The sequence below is a fragment of the Dendrobates tinctorius genome, unplaced genomic scaffold, assembly GCF_039654945.1.
Source record: "Dendrobates tinctorius isolate UK_male_01 unplaced genomic scaffold, ASM3965494v1 ptg000063l, whole genome shotgun sequence".
Classification (NCBI taxonomy): Eukaryota; Metazoa; Chordata; class Amphibia; order Anura; family Dendrobatidae; genus Dendrobates; species Dendrobates tinctorius.
This window is the reverse complement of record NW_027361731.1, coordinates 10,827,628-10,850,213: the sequence shown is the minus strand read 5'-3', so window position 1 is coordinate 10,850,213 and position 22,586 is coordinate 10,827,628. Positions and strand designations below refer to the sequence as shown.

Below are 22,586 nucleotides of genomic sequence, written 5' to 3'. Positions count from 1 at the left end.
GTCACAGCAGCGGTGACCCGGACCGTGGCCCTGGTGGCCCAAGTAATGGGGGTTGTAGTTAATGGAATTGAATAGTTTGTGACGCCGCCTGTGGTGTTCGGCAAGGGAGGTGTTAAGCCGACACTGCGGACAGATCCTCTGGGACAGATGGTGTGGTGCAGCAATGGTGGTATAGCCCTCCACAGGCAGGGCTGTTGTCCCAGAGCAGTTTAGATGTGGGGACACTGTGATGGTGTAATGTCCGGTGCAGGAGATGTGAGGAATGCTGGTACCCAGATGTAGCAGTACTGACGGTGCTGGCATACAAAGGAATGGAGGACACCAGGGCTTGCAGTTCCAAAGGTTTACTCACAGTTCGTAGTGCACACTGGTGCCCGCTTCCATGCCGTGTCCTCCGGGGAAGAGACTCAATCAATCTCCCGGGCATGTCAGGGCTCTCCTCTCCAACACTCCTCCAACATGTACCTTTCCTGAACGATTCCTCTATTGCGCCTTGTAGTGTGAAGTACTCCAGCACCGTGGTACTCTGAAGTTCCTCCTGTCAGATGTTCCTAGAACCTTACTTGTATGACAGACAGCTGTAGCCTGATCAGGGACCTCCTGGATCCCGGCTCTCTATCCATTTTGCTGTTGTGGCCCAAGTCTTAGATGGGAGTAGTGCATTTACAGCCAACTACTCCACCGGTGTCTGCTGCAGAACCATAAGTGTCCATACAACCTCGGGGACCAGGCCCCGGCCTTGTGCTGAGAACCTATAGGCAGGGTTCCTCTTCCAACCCACAACTCCTCTCTGTTCTCCTACCACTTCATTCCGCGCTGTTCCTTCTCTCTCTTATGGAAACTTAGGTTGCAGTTCTACGTCTCTCTCCTTCTCCTTCTATTCTCCTTCCCATACCAGCTGGCTCAGGTCACTGAGGCAGCTGCAGCACTCCTTCCTCCATCCCTCTTCCAGGGACCTTCACTCCTGTCTGAGTGACTTCCTTCCCAACTGACCTTCTGTCAGACTCCCCTCCGAGACTGACCTCCGAGACTGACCTGTTATTTCCTACTTTCCCCTTCTTTTATACTAACTCCACCCACCTCCCAGCACATTTTGTGTTACGAAGCAAGGACCCACGAAAGGTGCTCTGCTAACCTCTAAGCATGGAGCCGCAATCCATCCATTGCTGAACTATCCTGTGTGTGGGTGCAGGTGTTGGAGTGTGGAAAGGAGTTCCCAACTTACCTAGGTGGTGGGGCACTACACCTTAGGAGAAGGTGCAGTACCTCTGTGGCGACAGCCTCAGGGGCACCACACAATCCCCATTAGGATGTGCTTCATTATTGCCAATGTCATCCAGTGTATGTCGTGCCGCATATATGCAATCTTTGAACAGCCGGTCGAGGGTGCATACTGCTGTGCGAGATGTGAGCACGTTTTGCATTTGGAAGCCCAGATACTGGATCTAAATGTGCAGCTGGCAACACTGAGATCCATAGACAATACGGAAAGGAGTCTTCTGCTCACTGAGCAGACGCTCAATGGGATAGATAGGGGGGGATGCTAGGTTGGAGCTGCAGGACAATAAAGCAGCTAGCTGGGTGACAGAAGGAGAGGTAGAGGGAAGAGTGCCAGGGAGGCTAGTCCTGATCTGGCACACCCCAATAAGTTTGCTAAGTTGGCAGATAAGGGGAGTGTTAGTGCAGGAGTAGCACTGCTGCAGCAAGGCATGTCCTCTGAAAGCCGGAGGAGTGTCTGCTCCAGTAAGGGGGGAAATAGGAGAGCAGGGCAGGCCAGACAGGTTCTGGTAGTGGGAGACTCAATTATTAGGGGAACAGATAGGGCAATCTGTCACAAAGACAGGGATCGTCGAACGGTGTGCTGCCTACCTGGCGCTTGAGTCCGACACATCACTGATCGGGTTGACAGATTACTGGGAGGGGCTGGTGAGGATCCAGCGGTCATGGTGCACATTGGCACAAATGACAAAGTTAGAGGTAGGTGGAAGGTCCTTAAAGATGATTTCAGGGAAAATGAAGAAATGAAAAATGAAAAAAAAGGAAAAAAAAATGAAAAAAATCAATATGGGATGATTATAATGAGGAGCAGTATCCTATTAAGGCCCATATAGATGGTCGCAGTCGAGTGGGTAGTGAAAGGTCCAGGTGGACGGAATAAACGTGAGGAGAGCCAGGAACAATCAATATAAACGACTCTGTAACAGAGGAAAAATAGTATTAATATATTGACATATCATTAAGGCGCATAATGGACTATAGATAAGTATTAAGCTCATATTCCTAAAAACCCCTTATACAGACCATACAAAATAAAATATATAAACAAAAAAATACATGCGGCAATTCATGACGTAAAATCTGATACATTTGGTACATTACATGATCGATAATAGGTCATAGTCTCGGTTTAAGCTCTTGGGGGATGTGTCTGCAGCTCATGAATCCAATAGGATTCCCGTTTTTTTAGGATCCTGATGCGATCACCCCCCCGTCTGGGGACTGGCTTCATTACATATCCACCAATTTTTAAGCAGTCAGGTAGGTCTTTTTCATTTTTTTTTTCATTTTTTCACTTCTCAATTCTTCCACCTGGTTTTCCCTGAATACTGATGTGTTATCAACTTGTTTTCTGTGCTTTAATACATGTGTGTATACATTGTATTGCAATTCTTACTTGAATATGTTGAAATGAGGACATGATTAATAATTTCTTTCTATGGATTTTTGCTTGTCATTTCATATTGCAGGCTGAGGAAGGCCATATAGGCCGAAACGTTGTACAGACTGCATTAACAAAAATTTGTCTTCTGATTAAGGACATCTTAATTTGAGTGCCAAGTTATTTTCACTATTAAAGGGGATAATGCCATCCTAAATTTCCCAGTAACACAAAGAACAATTTGTCACAATAAAACAATGTCAGAATCTCCGGGATCCGCTGAAGCGCCAGAGTTATTACCTCATAACTAGAGTTGAGTAAATATCTGGTTCCCCGCTTATTCGGCAAGCTAAAGCGCTTACCGAATAAGCTACAGCGGAATCCCAGCTTCCTGGATTGCTCCGGCTGATCAGCTGGTAGTGGGAATGGGGGTGAAGGAGCAGTTATCTGACGGGAGAAAACCAACTCCTCCACCATGCTTGCTGCTGGGGTGGGGGGTATGGGAAAGGTGGAATCCACCATACGAGAGTGCAACAGGAGAGGCTGTGTCACAGGTGAGCCAGGATTTGGTGATGGCGAGGAAGGAAAGTTTCTTAGTAATAAAAAGATCATAGATATAGGAAAGTTTGTTGCAGACAGAGCGAGCGTTCCACAGAGCTCCTGTTAGTGGGACTGGGGAAGCGGGGCCGGGTGAATGGGTATAAGGTTGGAGTGGTTACGGAAGTTGTGATAGAGCGTGGATGGAAGGTAGAAATGATTGTGGGGATGTGGTGAAGAGGACCAGGATTTGGAGAGATATCACCAGCAGTGATAAGGAGCAGAGAAAGTGTTAGCAGGTGGGAGCAGGAGAGGGCATGAGGGGGCTGTCTGTGTTTGGAGACATAGGATTGTATGTTGAGTAACAGTATACACCTGTATACCCCCAGCTTCGGTCGCAGAGGCGAAGCTGAGTTGTTCATTCAATCCATGTGGAACCAATGTACCTAGAACCATGATCCACCTGCATTCACATTGGGAAAGTAGGCGTTTCATATCCCCACCCCTAATTCCAGTATGGATCCTATCAATTCCACAAATTCTCAGTTCTTTTGGATTACAATTATGTCTCTCTTTGAAATGCCTCGGAATGGTTTGCAGAACCCTCATGTCGCTCTCCTCACGGCACGGACGGCCAGAATATCCCTCACGTGTTCACGCGTACGTACGTGCAATTCACGCAAGGTGAGAACTATGTAGATCAGATTACATGCGCATTTAGTATAATATATCTTTATGCAGGTGGATCATGGTTCTAGGTACGTTGGTACCACATGGACTGAGTGAACAACTCAGCTTTGCCTCTTTTTTGTAGCCTCTTTTCTCTGGATTTGGTTTTTATTGTGTGCGTCTGTTTTATGTTTTTAATCTGTGTTTGTCATTGTTATTTATTACAGCCATTATATTATTGGGTGATTTGTGTTATATTGCTGCAGCATCATCTGTACATCATTTGAAGTACTTCCAAAACTTCAGGACTAATGAACGGACTCAGTAATCATTAGCCACTCTGATGATGTGGATTTCGCCATACTAACCCTTTGCACATCTGGATTTGAACATCGCTCATTTATTGATAGGGCCAGGTTCTGTATACCATTCTCTATTGTTTATGACGTATAATGATGTTGTTGTTATATTCTATTTGAAGAGGGTGTTTATGACATTTGTTTCATATGTTTCTATGGGATTCGTAGTCCACTTTATGATAGTGTGTTGCTATTTATCTGTTCACTAATATTATTATTTATTATTATTGTCACAGTGTTGCAATTATTATATATTGTATTCATTCTAAAGAAGGAATGGATATACACATTGAAGTACTTATGTTATTATTATGCAATTTGTGCATATCTTATTTGGTTCACATTTTCACATGAGACATATATATTTTAGCACATTCACATTTTAATTTGCACTTTTTGTTCTAATGACATTGCAGTAGATTGGTCTATTGAACACACCGTACACTACGTCTCTTCACTTACTCTCTTCTTTCTTAGATTCTTGTGCAGGTGACATGTGCGCATGCCCGTGACGCGTGCATTCCAGAGCATCGCCCCTGGCGTTCGACGTGTGACGCTTGTGGGTCATGGTTTCTAGGGGAACGGCTCCCTGACCCCTCGCTGTCACATGGGAAGCCGGGCTGTGATGCAACTTCCGGCGCTCACGTCGCGTGCGCATGCGCCATACGGAATGTCCCCCATTAGAAACAGCTGGTGCTAGGCATATATATACCGTATTTTCACTTTATAAGATGCTCCGGATTATAAGACGCACCCCAAATCTTGAGGAGAAAAATAATAAAAAAAATATTTTTTAATAATATGGTGGTGCTTCTTATAATCCTTGCATCTTATTGCTTACCGGGGGTGGTAGCTATGGTGAAGCGGGGTCCCAGGGTCTTTGCTGGAGGAGGCAGGAGTGGGGTGATGCTGCAGGCCGCAGGCTGTGATGAGGGGGCTCCGATGTGCACCGCTGCTGCGAAGGTCTTGTGCTGCTGCGGTGGGTCTTGTGCTGCTGCCGGGTGTCTCCGGGTGCCCGGCGGTTGCTGGCTGGTGCTTTGGGTGTCTCCGGTGCCCAGCAGTGCTGCATGCGTGTCCGGCGCTTCCCGGGGCTCTGCCAACATTTTGCGACAGGCCAGAGCCCTGGCATTTCCACGGTTACCTGTGTGTGCGGTGGTTCTAGTAAAAAAAATGACCACCGGCGCATGTGCAAATGTGATCTCTGGACCAAGATCTCGAGAGATGAGATCTCAGCGCTAAAATCTCATCTCTCGAGATCTTGGTCCCGAGATCACATCTGTTCATGCGCCAGTGGCCATTTTTTACCGAAACCACCGCACACACCCTGTTACACTTGGGAAAATAAAAAATTGGGGGCTAAAAAAAATTTTTTTTTAAACTTCTGTGAAGCACTTAGAGGTTCAAAGTGCTCACCACACATCGAGACAAGCTCCTTAGGGGGTCTAGTTTCCAAAATGGGGTCACTACTTTCTGAAAAGTGTTTTTCCCTTAGGTTGATATTGTGAAGGGGTTTTTCTTCACTATGGAAAAGATTCTGAAATCATCTATTACTGTTTTGTTCAGTGGACTGCCACGACTTTTTGAGTTCCAAATCTCACCAGTGCACTAATTTTTATTTTTTTTTGGACAATGTACCAAACTTTTTTATTTGGCCACTCCCAACATTTCTCATATCTCTTTGAGGGATTTGATCTTGTTTTTCAGCCGAATGATGGTCAGATTCACTTCCATTGAGAGTTACTTTACATGTGATCGGTTCACAACAACAGCTTTCAAATACAAATGCCACACCTAGAATCAGCTCCAGACCTTTTACCTGCAGACTGAGGAGTATTGGCATCCAGTGGGATGAAACATGGCCCATGCCATCTTTCTAAAAACAACCAGGCCTATGGACGAGAGAACCCACTGCCCCCCATGTCTACATCGCTGGAACGGGGTTGGCACAAAAGGTGAGTATGAGTGTTTTTACTTTAAGGAAGCCAAACATGAGGGGTTGTCCTGGCAGTGGACATCCCCTTTAAGAAGATACAGATTTTTGTTAAAAGATTTCCAACAGGCTTCTCCCCTGTGTGACATCTCTAATGCTTATTACAAGTTGATTTCTGTATAAAACATTTTCCACATTAAAAAGGCTTCTCACCTGTATGAGTTCTTTAGCGCTTATTAAAAATTTGATTTCTGTTTAAAACATTTCCCACATTCTGAACATGAAAAAGACTTCTCCCCGTGTGACTTTTCTGATATTTATCAAGAGTTTATTTTCGTGTAAAACATTTCCCACGTTAAAAACATGAAAAAGGCTTCTCCCCTGTGTGAGTTCTTTGGTGCTTAACAAAATTTGATTTCTGTGTAAAACATTTCCCACATTCTGAACATGACAAAGGCTTCTTCCGTGTGTGGGTTCTCTGGTGCTTTTCAAAATCTGATTTCCGGTTAAAACATTTCCCACATTCTGAACATAAAAAAGGCTTCTCCCCTGAGTGGGTTCTCTGGTGTATAACAAGATTCCATTTCTGGTTAAAACATTTCCCACATTCTGAGCATGAAAAAGGCTTCTCCCCTGTGTGGGTTCTCTGATGCTTATCAAAATCTGATTTCTGGTTAAAACATTTCCCACATTCTGAACATGAAAAAGGCTTCTCCCCTGTGTGAGTTCTTTGGTGTAAAACAAGACCCCATTTCCGGTTAAAACATTTCCCACACTCTGAACAGCAAAAAGGCTTCTCCCCTGTGTGGGTTCTCTGGTGAGTAACAAAATTTGATTTCTGGTTAAAACATTTCCCACATTCTGAACATGAAAAAGGTTTTTCCCCTGTGTGTGTTCTTTGGTGCTTAGCAAAATTTGATTTCTGGTTAAAACATTTCCCACATTCTGAACAGGAAAAAGGCTTCTCCCCTGTGTGAATTCTCTGGTGACAAACATGATCTGATTTCTGGACTAAACATTTCCCACACTCAAAACAAGAGAATCTATTCGTCGCTGTGTGAATTTTCTGAAATTTAAGAAAAGACTTTTCAAGGGGAAAACTATTTCCACATTCTGAAAGTGAAAATGAATTCTTTGCTTTAGGAGCAGTTTGTTTTTGAATGCTGATTTTGTAACTTTGATTTTTCTTAGTAGTCAGTAATGAATCAAAAGATGGGACCTGTTTCAAAGGATCAGATGACAGATCTTTGCTGTGAAGGGATGATGGTATATCTTGAGTAATGGCATTCACTTCAATTGTATCCTGCGTGATCTCAAGATCATCAGATTTAAAAATTGATGATGTCAGCTGTCCCCCTGATCTCCTGGTACAGTCATCTGCCAAGAATAAAATCAATTATTATTTTTGAATAAAATATCCTTGAATTTTATTGAACATTTCTACTTAAACTGTCAGTAAAAATAGCATGCTATGTAAAAATATTGAACTATATACCAGGATGAAAGAAGGTTCACAGTCTAATAGAAAACCTCATTGTATGAACCAGTAGAGCGTGGTGTTCAATTGTTTGTTCATTCTGCCTCCTACATATGGAACAAAAAGCCACCAAGCAATGTTATGTAGGTGAAAATAATACCAATAAAAACTTCTACTCGTCACACAAAAAATAAGTCACTGACTCAAGTTCATTATCTTTCAGTGAAAAAACAAAGGTTTCCACATATATTAGTGGCTCAAAGGATTTTGAAAAGCAACATGGCTTCCATAATATCCACTCTTCCAAAGTCAAATCTCCCCCTCACATTGGAGCTTTGCAGTGTGCCCAAAACCACTTTAGCATCCATGTGTTTGGCATTACTGTAGTGATAAGAAACCACTTAACGGAAATCTGTCACCTATTTTTTGGCCTATGAGATGCAGCCACCGCCTCCAGGAACTTATCTACAGCATTCTGTAATGCTGTAGATAAGCCCCCGATGTAACATGAAAGATAAGAAAAACGAGTTAGATTATACTCATCGGGGGGCGCGGTCCGGTGTGGTGGGTGTCGCAGTCCGGGCCGGCGCCTCCCATCTTCTAGCGATGACATCCTCCTCCTTCTGCCGCGGCTCCTGCGCAGGCGTACTTTATCTGACCTGTTGAGGGCAGAGTAAAGTATGCAGTGCGTAGGCGCCGGACCTCTCTGACCTTTCCCAGCGCCAAGCGGACTGCAGTGCTCTGCTCTGCCCTCAACAGGGCAGATAAAGTATGCCTGCGCAGGAGCTGCGGCAGAAGTAAGGAGGAGGACGTCATCGCTAGAATATGGGAGGCGCCGGACCGCGACACCCATCGGACTGGACCAGACCCCCGGTTGAGTATAATCTAACTCGTTTTTCTTCTCTTTCAGGTTACATCGGGGGTTTATCTACAGAATTACAGAATGCTGTAGAAAAGCCCATGTTGGAGGGTGGCCACATCTCATAGGCCAAAAAATAGGTGACAGATTCCCTTTAATTTACGGTGTGTGTCTCCTGGAGCACAATCTGGGCACTATGTGTTGGGTAAAAAAACGGCAATTGAGCAATTTTCACTCTCCAATATCCACTGCTTGTTAATTTCTGGAAAGTGTCTGTGGAGTCAAAATATTCTTTACTTGTAAAGATTAATTCATTCGGGGTTATCATTTCCAAAACGGTGTCACTTTATGGGGATTTCTACTTCTCTAGTTTTCTGGCCTTTTGCCATATTAGTTCTTCTGTGCATAGTGTGTCCCATCTTCTCTGGGATCTGCTCCTGTGACGTCCTCTGTCACCAGGCACGGCTTTATTCATTCTGCAGGCAGCGCTGGTAATGGAGGAGACGTGGTAACAAAAAATTCTGGGCAGCACAAGCTTTGTCCAACCAAAAAGATTACATCATGTTTGCAATGTATCCCAGCAAGATCTTCAATCAAATAACTAAATGGCGCTCCTTCCCTTCTTAACTCTGTCATGTGCCCAGACTGTAGTGTACAACGGTATGCAGGGTATTGTAGGGTTCAAGAGAATTTGGAAAATAATTTGGAAGGTCCACTTGTTTCCTATTATCTTTGTGAGGAATTCCAAAGTTGTCACCACATAAAATGGCACATGTCAGATTAGAAAAATGGGCCCTGAATAAAAACACAAACTGGCTGCGGGAAGTGGTTAAATTAGAGTATTTTGGACACTAACTACTAGAGTCAAAAACTGACAATAGACAACAACACGTCTATTGAAATTATTAAACTCAACAGTCTTCTTCAATAATAAATGAGTTACTAGTGGAGAAACCTCTCAGGTGTAATTAGTGTATGGGGCTCGGTGGCTCTTGGCAATCTAAATTATCGTAAGGGCCAATATTTTTTATCAGATGAATTTCAAGAAGAAATATTACACATTTAAAGAGAACTTTTTATAACAGTGCAGAGCTGATGTCTCTGAAATTTAGATCTCAGGCATTTGGCAGAGGGAATGGGAACCTTTTTTTTAAAATACCAGAGAGTTGTAGACTTGCATAAGTGAGGCAGGCCGATCCCACCACAATCAAACTATCATACAGAATGAACCTGTAAAAAAAGATTTTTTATTAATTCTATGTTACATCTTTTACAACAACGTACGTATGAGGGGAGAACGCCAAAACGAAACCGAACTCATTAATGGTGGACCATTGGAGCTACTGTGAGTCCTGACCAGAAGATTAGAGAAAATAACATTGCTCCCCATTTCAGGAGAGATTGTGCAGTAACCTGAATTCCTTAGGATTGAAAACATATTGAAATTAATGACGAGGAGTGAATCCATGAATCCAGGGCTCGAGCCATGCCAACACATCGCCTGCAGGTGTGAATAAATGTATATTACAGCCATCAGCCTCGCACAGCCTAGAGATATGGAGCGCCCCCTTGCCAGGGCCGTGGGGTACTCGGTACCGGGCCCGTGGGTTTCAATGGGAGTTGTCACGGTAGCTGTGACCCAGTCCGTGGCCCTGGGCATCCATTGTAAAAGGGGAATGTTGAGTGATGGAATAAAGTTTATTAATGAATGTTTCGTGACGCCACCTGTGGTATTCGGCAATGAAGATGTTAAGCCGATGCTGCAGACAGATCCTCTGGGACAGATGGTGTGGTGCAGCAATGATGGTGTAGCCCTCCACAGGCAGGGCTGTAGTCCCAGGGCAGTGTAGATGAAGAGATAAGGGAGAGACTTGGATGGTGCAGGGCTAGGCACAAGGAAATAGCAGTGCTGGGTGTGTTGACGCAGGAATAAGTGGAGGACCCCAGGGCATGTAGTGCCAAAGCTCTACTCACTGTCTGTTGCAGGTACAGATGCCCGCATCCGTGCCGTGCCCTCCAGGTCAGGAGCTCAGCCAACTTCCAGGCAAGATGAAGTACTCCCTTCCAACACTCCACCAACATATGTGCCTTTTCTGAACGTCTCCCTTTTGCGCCTATAGTGAAGTACTCACAGTACTGAGTTATACTGGAGTTCCTCCTGTCAGATGTTCCTATGAACTCTACTTGTACGACAGACAGCTGTAGCCTGCTTCGGGGACTCCTTGTTACTAAGTCCCGGCTCACTCACGTTGCTGTTGTGTCCCCAAGTCTTGTGTGGGAATAAAGTGGTGACAACTTCTATCCCTCCGGTGTCTGCTGCAGGACCATTAGTATCCATACAACCTTGGGGACCGGACCCCGGCCTTGCGCTGTGAACTTGGGAAGGGTTCTGCTCTAACTCTAATCCTTAGTCCTCCTCTTCTCACGTTCCGTACAAATCCTTTCCTTCTTATGGAGAGAGTCAGTCTTTCTATCAATGTCCCTTTCTTGTGCCAGAGGACCCAGGTCACTGAGGTCTGCTGCAGCACGTCCTTCATCCATCCCACTCAGGAGATCTTCACTCTTCCTCTGACTCTGTCAGACTGACCAAATCCTACACTCTTCCCGCTCTTTTGATGCAAACTAAACTCCACCCACCTCCCAGCACCGTTTGTGTTCCAAGTAGGGAGCCACCAAAGGGTGCTTTGCTACACTACTATGTTGTGTGGGATGCAGGTGTTGGAGTGTGGTCTGGTGCCTCCACCTTACCTGGATGGTGGGGTACCACACCTCAGGAGGAGGTGCAGTACCTCTGCGGCGACTGAACCCTCAGGGGCGCCACAGATATATCATAGCACAGGTGTAAATGTTTTTGTAGAGTTTATCACAATCATATTTGAAGTTAGTCAGTTTTAAAAGAAATTTAAAAGTGATAAAAGGAAACTCTTATTATTGTACAGAAATTCACACCTGGCCTCACCGCACATTCAATGTTGTCGTTCATTAAACTGAAGTTTGGCCAGAAAGACTGTACCTGGTCTTTTAGGGACCATATGAGCACATTCAGCAGCACAGAAGGGAGAGAAGGTAGATTCATCCAATAAGATACCAGGGTTCTGTCACGCTCGCACCCTGACTTCTTGGCGCGAGCGTGGGGATGTGGCCCCACTGTGCCACAAACCAGACTACCCTGGAAGGGGAGTGACTAAGCAGCTACCTTGGTGTTCACTGGAGTCTCTGATGGTGAGGTCAGGCTTTTGCGGCAAGTAGCTGTCAGGTGCCACTCCAGGTTGGTGTCTGGCTGTGGCTGCTGATCCCATTGGGGAACAGAATGCTCGGACAGGTGCGGGTGACAAGCACGACTGGCAGACAAGGAGGTGAGCACGGCTGATACTCAGATGAGTAGGCAGGCACGGCTGGTATTGAGGCAGGCGGGCATGGCTGAGACACTGGCAGGCGGGCACGGCTGAGACACAAGGGGCAGGAACTGACTGGGAAGGCACAGGGACACAGGCAGGAAAGAGTGGTGTATGGAATAGCTAGAGACCTCATAACACAGGAGGTGCAGGACCTGGTTCAGAAAGGATGGAAATATAGACAGGTATGAGGGAATAGGTTTGGACCTGTTCACACTGGAGAAGAACAGAATCATTACCCTCCACTTTCTTTTAGAGGCTATCATATTTTTCTTCAAGTGATTTTCTAACTTGTCAGCACATTCTATGTACATTGTCATTTGGCTTTGTAGTTTACAGATCAGGGCAGGTAACGGTCAACATCTTTTTATTTCAGGTGGTGATTGGATCTACCAGTTCTATAGAAAAGGGCTTTCAATGCCTAAAGTCATTTGAACACTTTTGGTTGGTTGAATATGTTGTGGTCGAGTAGCAAAATGGTGACCACAAGATTGTAATACGGCCAGACTACACAACCAATAAAGCAGCCACAGCCGGTGACTGAGAAGAATCTGTGATTTCTCTGCATTTAGTGGTCACTACTCACCTGGGTAGTCATATGTAGGAATCTCCTCTTTACACCGCTCATCACCCCTCACATATGTCTCTGTAGTAGTAATATGGGTCAGATCTTCACCCTGAAACAAATATTGTAAAAGTCACAGACAGACGGAGAAGTCCCATCTATGATCAGCTCTAATCCTGCCATCTCCACAGTTCTCATTACACAAGTATAAAACATATAACACTGGTGGATAAAACCAGACTGAACACAAGACCTTCACAGCCATCTTGTCATGATCCAGACCGTGGTTGGAGTCCTGTTTTCCCTTTTTCTGAGTATCGTCATGAAGGGGTTAAACTTTCACAGCCTCAGTCTGGGTTCAGGTTTGCTATTTATCGCTGCTGCTTCCTGCAGGCTATGTCTGTAATAGTTTTGCCTAGGGCTGCTGTAGCTGACTCTGATTGCTCTGATTTGTCCTTCTGCATTTGCTGCCTGAACCTGTGTCTCTGTTTTCCCCCTTTCCCGTTTTGACTCAGTGTTCCCCTTTAGTGTATTGACTTCCTGGATCTGACTTGGCTTGTATCCTGATCTGCTTCTGTCTTTTGTGTTATCCGTTCCTGACTGCTACTGACCTTCTCGCCTGCCTATGACCCTGAGTTTGTCTATTCCGCTTTGTACCATGCTACAGTGTGTTGCTTGACTCGGCCTGTCTGACTAATCTGCTGCCACCTGTGGTAGCCGGGCTGCTGAATTACAAGCCTGCTGTTTGGGTGCAGGTCTGCTTTCCCTCTACTGCCATCTAGTGGAGCCTGCACCTATCTGCATTGCAGCAGCCCTGACACATCTACACATCATAGGGGAGATCTCATGACACCTTCTCTCCATCTACCTGATGATCCTGAGGAGCATTGGGATGTTCTTGTTTACAGTCTTGTGGAAGAAGAGGATGGGGACATCTCTCTGGTGTTGTCCTCTTACTGGATAGATCTGGAGGAAACACATACAGGGACTGAATTCATTCTTTACAAACAGATAATTATAGGCTGTGTGTATTTAGTCCTGTCTATTACCTGGTGATGTGAGGGACAGGGGAACCTCTATCATGATGTCCTTGTATAGATCTTTGTGCCCTTCTAAATACTCCCACTCATCCATGGAGAAATAGACAGCGACATCCTGACACCTTATAGGAACCTGACACATACAATGATACCGTCATCCCCCGATCCCTTCATAGCGTTACTGTATAATGTCCCAACATTCCCAGCAGTGTCACCTCTCCAGTCAGCAGCTCAATCATCTTATAGGTGAGTTCTAGGATCTTCTGGTCATAGATGTCGTCATGTTTCAGGGGGAGAGGTGGAGGCCCCGTGATTGGGCTCAGGGGTCTTCCCCATCCCTCAGACACAGGGTCCTGACAGCGCTCATTAGAGGTCTTCTTCACCACTGTGTAATCCTGGTTATGGAGAGACACATTAATAAATCTCACTACAGACATTTCCAGAGTCCTCACCTCTCCAGTTCTGTCCATCTGTTATTCCCATAGATAAGAATGATGTAATGTGACGTCATCAGGATCTCTCACCTCTCCAGTAAGCCGGAAGAGGATCTCTAGGGTGAGGTGTAATATCCTCTCTGCTATCTTGTCTCTGTCCATATCCATCTTTGATGGGTAAATCAGTAAAATTCCCTTATGTAGAAGATCTTCACTGAGAGGATCCGATATTGTAGAGATCTGAATGAGAAGATGAGCCGATGTAACATCATAAAAATCCTGTGTAATAATACAATTACTGGAGGTAAAAAGGAAATATATGAGGAGATTTACTATTCTACAGTAGTAAGTTTTCTTTTTTACATCTACATAAATATATAAAGCAGAAAATCTGTGTGTGGTAGCCCATGGAATAAAAAAAAAAACACATTTTTTCACTCTCCCTCCGTCAGGAACAATGGATCTGACAGGCGCAGCTCTTCTACTTTCATTTCTCCCTTCTCACCAGATTTTCAGGAAACCCCCTCCCTCTAGATAGTCTCCTGGCTCTAGCTGCTGTGTGAAACTGTTAAATATTAATAATCCGTTAATTTCTTATTACACCCAGTTCTGTACATTGCTTTAGCTTACACGACATAGGCTATTTTTAAGCTTGGCTCATGGTAGAAAGACAGCTCCATATATGTAGAGACCACGTGCTTTAGGAGACGTATATAATTCATGGCTAACTGTAGAGGTCGCTCTTCTTCCCTCACCATCATGAGAGACAGACGCAAGATGACATGACATAACAGCTGGTATATTACTTGACGGCGATGTGAGAAGCCGAACTGAGACACAGCAGCCATTTGCTATTCAGGATCTCAGAGAGAAGAAGAATACATGTTGCTTTTGCCATGTGGGATCTCAGAGCATGATCTAATGGACAATATCTCTTTCACTTATTTTTATTCACCTGTTTTTCTGTAATAACCTTTCTTTGATGGAAGAAACCAAATAAACCACTATATTTTTATCTGGTAACTAGTCCTGAGTATTTTACAGGATAAGCATTATTTTACATTGGAGAGCCAGCCAGATCTGAATTTTTGTACTTTTTTGCGGATTTCCCTCAACTTGCCCACACGGGGGATTGGACTTTGCTAACGTCAAATCATATGTGCAAGTTATCGGGAATTCCACTACTTACAAGAATCACATAGAACCTAGAAGTAAGAAGTACCAGATAGATTGAGAAGTACTACAAGTGCCAAAAGTACCAGACCTAAGCCAGACGTGTGAAGACAGGAACCCAGCGTTGTCCATCAAAGGAGCTGAGACATTTCAAGGTAAGATAAAATGGATGTCATTAATTGTCTTGCTAAGCAGAGTAAATTGAAATTTAAGTCTGTAGACAATTCTAATTCAGAAGTTTTATGGTTAAGTTTATATGCCGAGTGTGAACTCGAGAATCAGAGGTTAGATTCTAAGTTTTTCAATAGAGAAAGAGAGAGATTAAAAAATATTCTACAGATGGTAGATATATTTCATAGATCTGTGTCAGAGAAATCCAAAAATGATTGTTGTGATGTTCTCGAGATTGGCTGTAAAGTTAGGGAGATTGACTGTAATCAAGTGTCTGTAGCAGCCATTGAAGGTGACCTTGCAGACGTGGAACAAGATGGAGAAGTAGGAGGAGACTTCAGAACTGACGTAGAGGATGTACAAAGGAAAGACGTACCACTAAAAATAGAAGACTCACAGGCCCAAATCCGAAGTAGCGTGAGGAAGGATTTGATAAAGATATGCCAAATAATTCCTGCTTATGACAACAAAATAGATGTTTGTAGGAACTCTGAGATCTTTGAAAGTTGTTCTGATAACTTTGATTTATCTAACGAGGAGAAGAATCAGTTGTTCAAAATGTGGATCCCTGTAAATTTTGCTAGGAGATTGTCTTTAAAGTTATCTGGTGAAACACATGAGAATTTAACTGATAAAGACAGATTAAAAATTCTCATTTTTTGTTCATCAAATGAAAATCATCCAGATATTGATATTCTTCAAAAATTAAGGATTGGTCGGAAGGAATGTATTTTTACGTTCATGTCCATATATGAACGTTTGTACAAAATGCTGAGTGAGAATGTCAAAACACAGTCCCTCATAAGGAGTTTTGTAAGCAAATTTTGGTTTCTAAATCCTGCATCTCGTGTTATTGCGTCACAAAAAGATTCTTTATTTGAATGTGCGCAATCCCTTGATTTTGCCAGAAAACACGAGAATCGTGAGAGGAAAGTAAATTGTGCTAATTTTGTAAAGACAGGCAGAGTAAAATCTTATCAGAAGCCTGCATTAGCAAAGCCTTCTAAAATGAGTTTTCCCCAAAATCAAATCTACGAAGAAAGAAAAAGAAAATCACATGTTTGTTATAAACCATATGGAATGATGCAAAAGAACACCGAAAAGACACAAATGGAATTAAGAAAAATGATGAGTTCTGATTTTCTTTCTGTAACAAAGATGGCCGAATTTAACAGACAGAAACAGGTGGTGAGTGACATCATGGCCTGTAAACTGAATACTCTGCTCCAAGAATCTATCAGCTTTAAAATGGCAAGAACCTTTCAGGATATTTTTTGCAGAGAAATAAGTATGGGTGTAGGAATTGGCTAGGAAAAAAGTAATATATATTGTGTAACAGTGTTATACAATTAGTGAGTTATAGAGTATAATCCTGTAGTTTTATGGTTTGTGGATATATACATAGTCATACAGTATATATAGAGTGTTTGTAGAAGTAGAAATAGTAGAACTGTATTTTTTAATGAAAATTAAAATCTACATCAGTAATAATATTTAGAATTATATGATATTAACCTTATTTTTTATGTTTCCTTAGAATTTTCATTTCAAAGCAGGACTTAATCGGAAAAAATTCTATTCCAAGGATTTATGCCTTTATTTACACAGGAAGTTGCAATAATTGCATGATTTCATATATCTAACCCTTAAAAGGAAATAACTAATTGCTTTTTAAAATGTTCTGGGTGTGTGCTTTACTGCATGGTTTGAATGACAACCACAGCAGGGGAATTTGAACCTTGTTCTAATAATACAAGTATACCAGTATACTATGTCCCTGTTCTTTGGGAAAAGAATTTTAAGGGGGTCTCAACTTTTGCAAAGCAATGGAATTTTTTTTCCAGGCCTAAATGTCAAGTATAGCTATACATATATTTATGTCATGTGTATTTGGGGAATATTCAAAGAAATATTAAGAGACTAAATTGAAATAGTTTACAATGCATTGATAATTAGGATAATTTGGGTTAAAATACGTGTATTCATCACACCTTCGTATGTGAGGTATTTGGTTTAAAGTTAATATGTGACACAGTCTGAGTGACAGTGACTGAGTGTATGAGCAGCTGCTGAGCGAGTAATGTGATACGTTTGTATGAGGCCTCAGGATTCTGAATGAGGAAAGAAAAAAACCCCAAAAGCTTTTATCTTTAGGAGAAATATGCAGATCAGTTAAATTATTAGAATATTAGGATATATAATGAAATATTATCTATACAACATATATTTCTATATTTCTATAGTAATTATTATTTCTTGATTTAGTTAATAGTGGATAAGTGCAAAGTGCAATCGCACATCAAAATGGTTTATGCAAATTAATTTTTCCAAAGGATAATTTTATGATATTCAAATTAATTTTAATGGTTACACATCTTCAGACAAATAATGGTATAAGCAAGTATAATATTTACACAATTTATAAATTAATTATTTTTAATTTTGGTTTTGATAAATGAATTATTTCATGAAACAATATTTTTTGGTATTAAGGGGGAAAATATGTTTTTTATCCTGACTACATCATCACATTTGATTAATACCTCTTCTTCACACATTTTAATAGGAAAAAAATATTAATAAGGTACAATGGTATAAGTATTGGGTATAATAACAAGTATTATAAGGAATTACATGCAAAGTTGCATAATTTGAATATTTTGGTAACACAAGTTTATGACAATTATGAAATAATCCAGATCATGGAAATATTAAGGGTATATGTTACTGAAGACATAACTACTCTGCATCAACATAAAGGCCTTATTCTTATTTTTATTTTTATTCTTATTTTTCATTATTTTTAATTCTTTCACCAATATTTAGTAAAGTAATATCTACTGAGAATATTGCTTCATTAAATATAGCAATTATATGGTTCTATTACTAAGGAAAATGTTTCACTTCTGAGTTATATGCAACAATTCTTTTATTCATTCATTCGCTCACTCATATATTCTTATTTTGGTTCATGGCTATACATTCCTACATATTATTAGTATAATAAATATATTCCTTATTAATAAAGATGATAACACTGGTTACATAAAACACAGTGACACCTATGGGTTGAAAAAGGTAATTACACCCATGACATAAAAATGTTCTATCACATGAAAAAAATGGATAATAATGTATTATCACTTATTATTGGTTTATTATTTCAAATATTGAAATCCATATACGGTACAAATTCTGATAATAATTATATGGATATTACTGATTGCTATGGTACGCTGTGATATTATAGGATAGGAAATTACCAGATTTGGTATAGGATAGGGAATGAAGACTTCAAGCAAGATACTGAAATTATGTTAATAAAGACTTTTCACATTTCTAAACTTCATTGATTTTTATCAGTTGCAAGAAGAAGAATGCCGCGATCCAGAAGTCCCAGAAGGTAACAAAGCTATGATTTCTGAGAAATGAACTGTGTTAATTACAAGTGCAGTATCCACCACTGACAGTCACAAGTGCAGTATCCACCATTGACAGTCACAAGTGCAGTATCCACCACTGACAGTCACAAGTGCAGTATCCACCACCGACAGTCACAAGTGCAGTATCCACCACTGACAGTCACGATTAAAGTGTCTAACCTGACAACCAGAGGACGATGATCCTATGATGCTGAGAAGAACTGTGTTATCACGTTCTTATCAAGTTCCAGAGGTTTTCAATCACCTGAAAAGCTTCGATGAAAGCTGGTGAACAATGAAGGTAATTAACCCTGACATATGTCCTGTGCATTAGGACAAGGACTGGTTATGGTGCTATGTTTAGCAAGGAAGAGTCATTTTAACCCTTGCTTTGCTGACCAAAGACGTCACACCTGTTCAAAGACCAGTGCCGATGGAGGATTCCAGAATATCCAAGGCGAGCCAATGTAAGCCCAGGTTTTTAAAGATGACACTGCACAGATATTAAAGCTGCATTTCATCTATAGACTTTGTTTCTTATCAACATTTGAATTTATGGACTTTGATTTGATACACCACACAATTCCTACAACATCTATATGCTATAAGAAAACTGTATTTTTAAAAGAACCAAGAAGAAGACAGAAGACATCAAAATGAAGACCAGATGACATCAGATGATGATGACTGGACCTGAGATGCTTCAATTTAGACTTAGGGAAGTATAATTATACATATTTTATATGAATATTGTTCACGGCTTACCATAACATGAATTCACATCAATTATGTCATTGAGTACTTATAACGGTAATCTAATATTATTATTATTATTATTATTATTATTATTGATATTAAATTATTTTGTCAAAGAAGAAGAAAAGAAGAAAAAAGATCGTTATATTTGAGGGTTCCAATTAATGTCTGTCTCCCTCAAAAGGGGGAATTGTTAAATATTAATAATCCGTTAATTTCTTATTACACCCAGTTCTGTACATTGCTTTAGCTTACACGACATAGGCTATTTTTAAGCTTGGCTCATGGTAGAAAGACAGCTCCATATATGTAGAGACCACGTGCTTTAGGAGACGTATATAATTCATGGCTAACTGTAGAGGTCGCTCTTCTTCCCTCACCATCATGAGAGACAGACGCAAGATGACATGACATAACAGCTGGTATATTACTTGACGGCGATGTGAGAAGCCGAACTGAGACACAGCAGCCATTTGCTATTCAGGATCTCAGAGAGAAGAAGAATACATGTTGCTTTTGCCATGTGGGATCTCAGAGCATGATCTAATGGACAATATCTCTTTCACTTATTTTTATTCACCTGTTTTTCTGTAATAACCTTTCTTTGATGGAAGAAACCAAATAAACCACTATATTTTTATCTGGTAACTAGTCCTGAGTATTTTACAGGATAAGCATTATTTTACAGAAACCTGATACCACAGTTGGTCTGCAGAGCTTCAGGAAGGAAGATATAGCTGTGCTGGCTTCACATGCTCATTGGTCCCGAACACATCACACTTTATAAGGTTGGTATGTAATGTTTTTAGTCATTACTATTGTTTATTTAGCTTGCTTTATGAATGGATAGAGAAAGGTTTGTGGATATTTCATATAAATAAGGCAGATTTTCTTACAAATGAAAGTGTACTTCTCAGGAGTTTTGAAATTTGTGTAAATCAAAGTTATGACTTTTATGTTGAGTAAATGGGTTTGTTTTGCACCTGATAATGTGTAGTCTCTTTTATTACATCCCTATGAAGGTCTCTGATCACTTTTAGATCACTGAAATTGAGAAAATTAGATATTCTAGGCATTTTTTTAGCCTGCGCTGGACAGGCACATTGTTCCATTACGAGTTAGTGCGAATATTGTTCCTGACGGAGGGTTAATGAAATTATACACGACTCGTCTTTAACACCAGGCTAAAAGTACTGCGAACATTAAAACTCAAAATATCCCCCCTTCACTAGATTTGTCCCCCAGAATTAAGACTCTATAGAAATGAAGGAGAAAATTGAGGTCTGTGTATTAAATGTAAAAGAACAGTTTTTGCCTAAAAGGTTCTAAAGATTTAGGCCTGTTTCACATTTCCGTCTTTTGACGTCAGTCAAAATCCGCCACTTTTAGAAAAAAACGGATCCGCCCCTTTTTTGCGGATCCGTTTTTTCCCCCATAGACTTACATTAGCAGTGGATTTTGACTGACGGTCGTCCGTCTCACCTGTATTTTGACGGATCCATCAGAATTTTAGCGGCTCCCGGGTGGAGGAGATGGACTCTAAAATGTTTTTTCAGAGCGACGGTCCGCTATTTTGTATTGCGCATGCCCGGAAGATTTGCTCTGGCAGGGATTTTAACCCTGTATAGCGTTCCAGAAAAGACGTGCAAACAAAATATTCTCAGTCTCTCTCTCTCTCCCTCCTCTTCCAGGCCGCGGTTGCTTTAAATTTCACCCTCATGCCAACTGCAGCGGATCCGTATACATAACGGATCCAGTGGCATCAGTTTGGCCCATGACAGAGACGGATCCGTTTTTTAACCGCCTGGCGGATTTTGACTGACCTTGAAAGATGAAAGTGTGAAACAGGCCTTAGAAGGACAGAGCCCAAAGAGTCAGTCTTAAAGGGGAAGCAACCATACAGTCACTAAGGTGGGGTGACCTGATAAGTTGCTGTAAAGTCTGTAATTATAGCAATTGCTGTTGCAGAAGGAACTGGGGCCTCATTTAAGAGAATTGCCTCACAGTAAGATCGCTCTGGTTACCCACAGCAACCAGAGAGCAGCTTTCAGCATTGAAACTACCGAGATAAAGTGAAAGCTGAGCTCTGATTGGTTGCTATGGACAACTAGAACAGTCTGACTGTGAGGTAGTCACACATTTTCTATTTATACTGTATATATACTAGCTGATGAGCCCGATGTTGCCTGGGCTTAGTAACTAACTGTGGTTAGTTATAACAAATTATAATGATTATATTGCACATAAATTGTCGCTGTATGTCATCTCCTCCTGTATATAGTATATACCTGTATGTCATCTCCTCCTGTATATAGTATATACCTGTGTGTCATCTCCTCCTGTATATAGTGTATACCTGTGTGTCATCTCCTCCTGTATGTAGTGTATACCTGTGTGTCATCTCCTCCTGTATATAGTATATACCTGTGTGTCATCTCCTCCTGTATATAGTGTATACCTGTATGTCATCTCCTCTGTATATAGTGTATACCTGTGTCATCTCCTCCTGTATATAGTGTATACCTGTGTGTCATCTCCTCCTGTATATAGTGTATACCTGTGTGTCATCTCCTCCTGTATATAGTATATACCTGTGTGTCATCTCCTCCTGTATATAGTATATACCTGTATGTCATCTCCTCCTGTATATAGTATATACCTGTATGCTATCTCCCCCTGTATATAGTATATACCTGTATGTCATCTCCCCCTGTATATAGTATATACCTGTATGTCATCTCCTCCTATATATAGTATATACCTGTATGTCATCTCCTCCTGTATATAGTATATACCTGTGTGTCATCTCCTCCTGTATATAGTATATACCTGTGTGTCATCTCCTCCTGTATATAGTGTATACCTGTGTGTCATCTCCTCCTGTATGTAGTGTATACCTGTATGTCATCTCCTCCTGTATATAGTATATACCTGTGTGTCATCTCCTCCTGTATATAGTATATACCTGTGTGTCATCTCCTCCTGTATATAGTATATACCTGTGTGTCATCTCCTCCTGTATATAGTATATACCTGTGTGTCATCTCCTCCTGTATATAGTGTATACCTGTGTGTCATCTCCTCCTGTATGTAGTGTATACCTGTATGTCATCTCCTCCTGTATATAGTATATACCTGTG

General features: G+C 41.6%; 1 protein-coding gene across 1 annotated transcript in view; it reads right to left on the bottom strand.

The window, feature by feature from the left end:
- The window catches only part of LOC141094349 (uncharacterized), a 113,873-nt gene that overhangs the window by 76,213 nt on the left and 15,074 nt on the right, over window positions 1-22,586 (bottom strand). Inside the window, 6 exon segments of the mRNA XM_073580188.1 lie at window positions 6,518-7,531; window positions 12,472-12,562; window positions 13,319-13,416; window positions 13,500-13,623; window positions 13,706-13,885; window positions 14,015-14,164. Of these exon segments, the coding sequence (XP_073436289.1) occupies window positions 6,518-7,531; window positions 12,472-12,562; window positions 13,319-13,416; window positions 13,500-13,623; window positions 13,706-13,885; window positions 14,015-14,092 (1,585 nt within the window). The 5' untranslated portion in view covers window positions 14,093-14,164.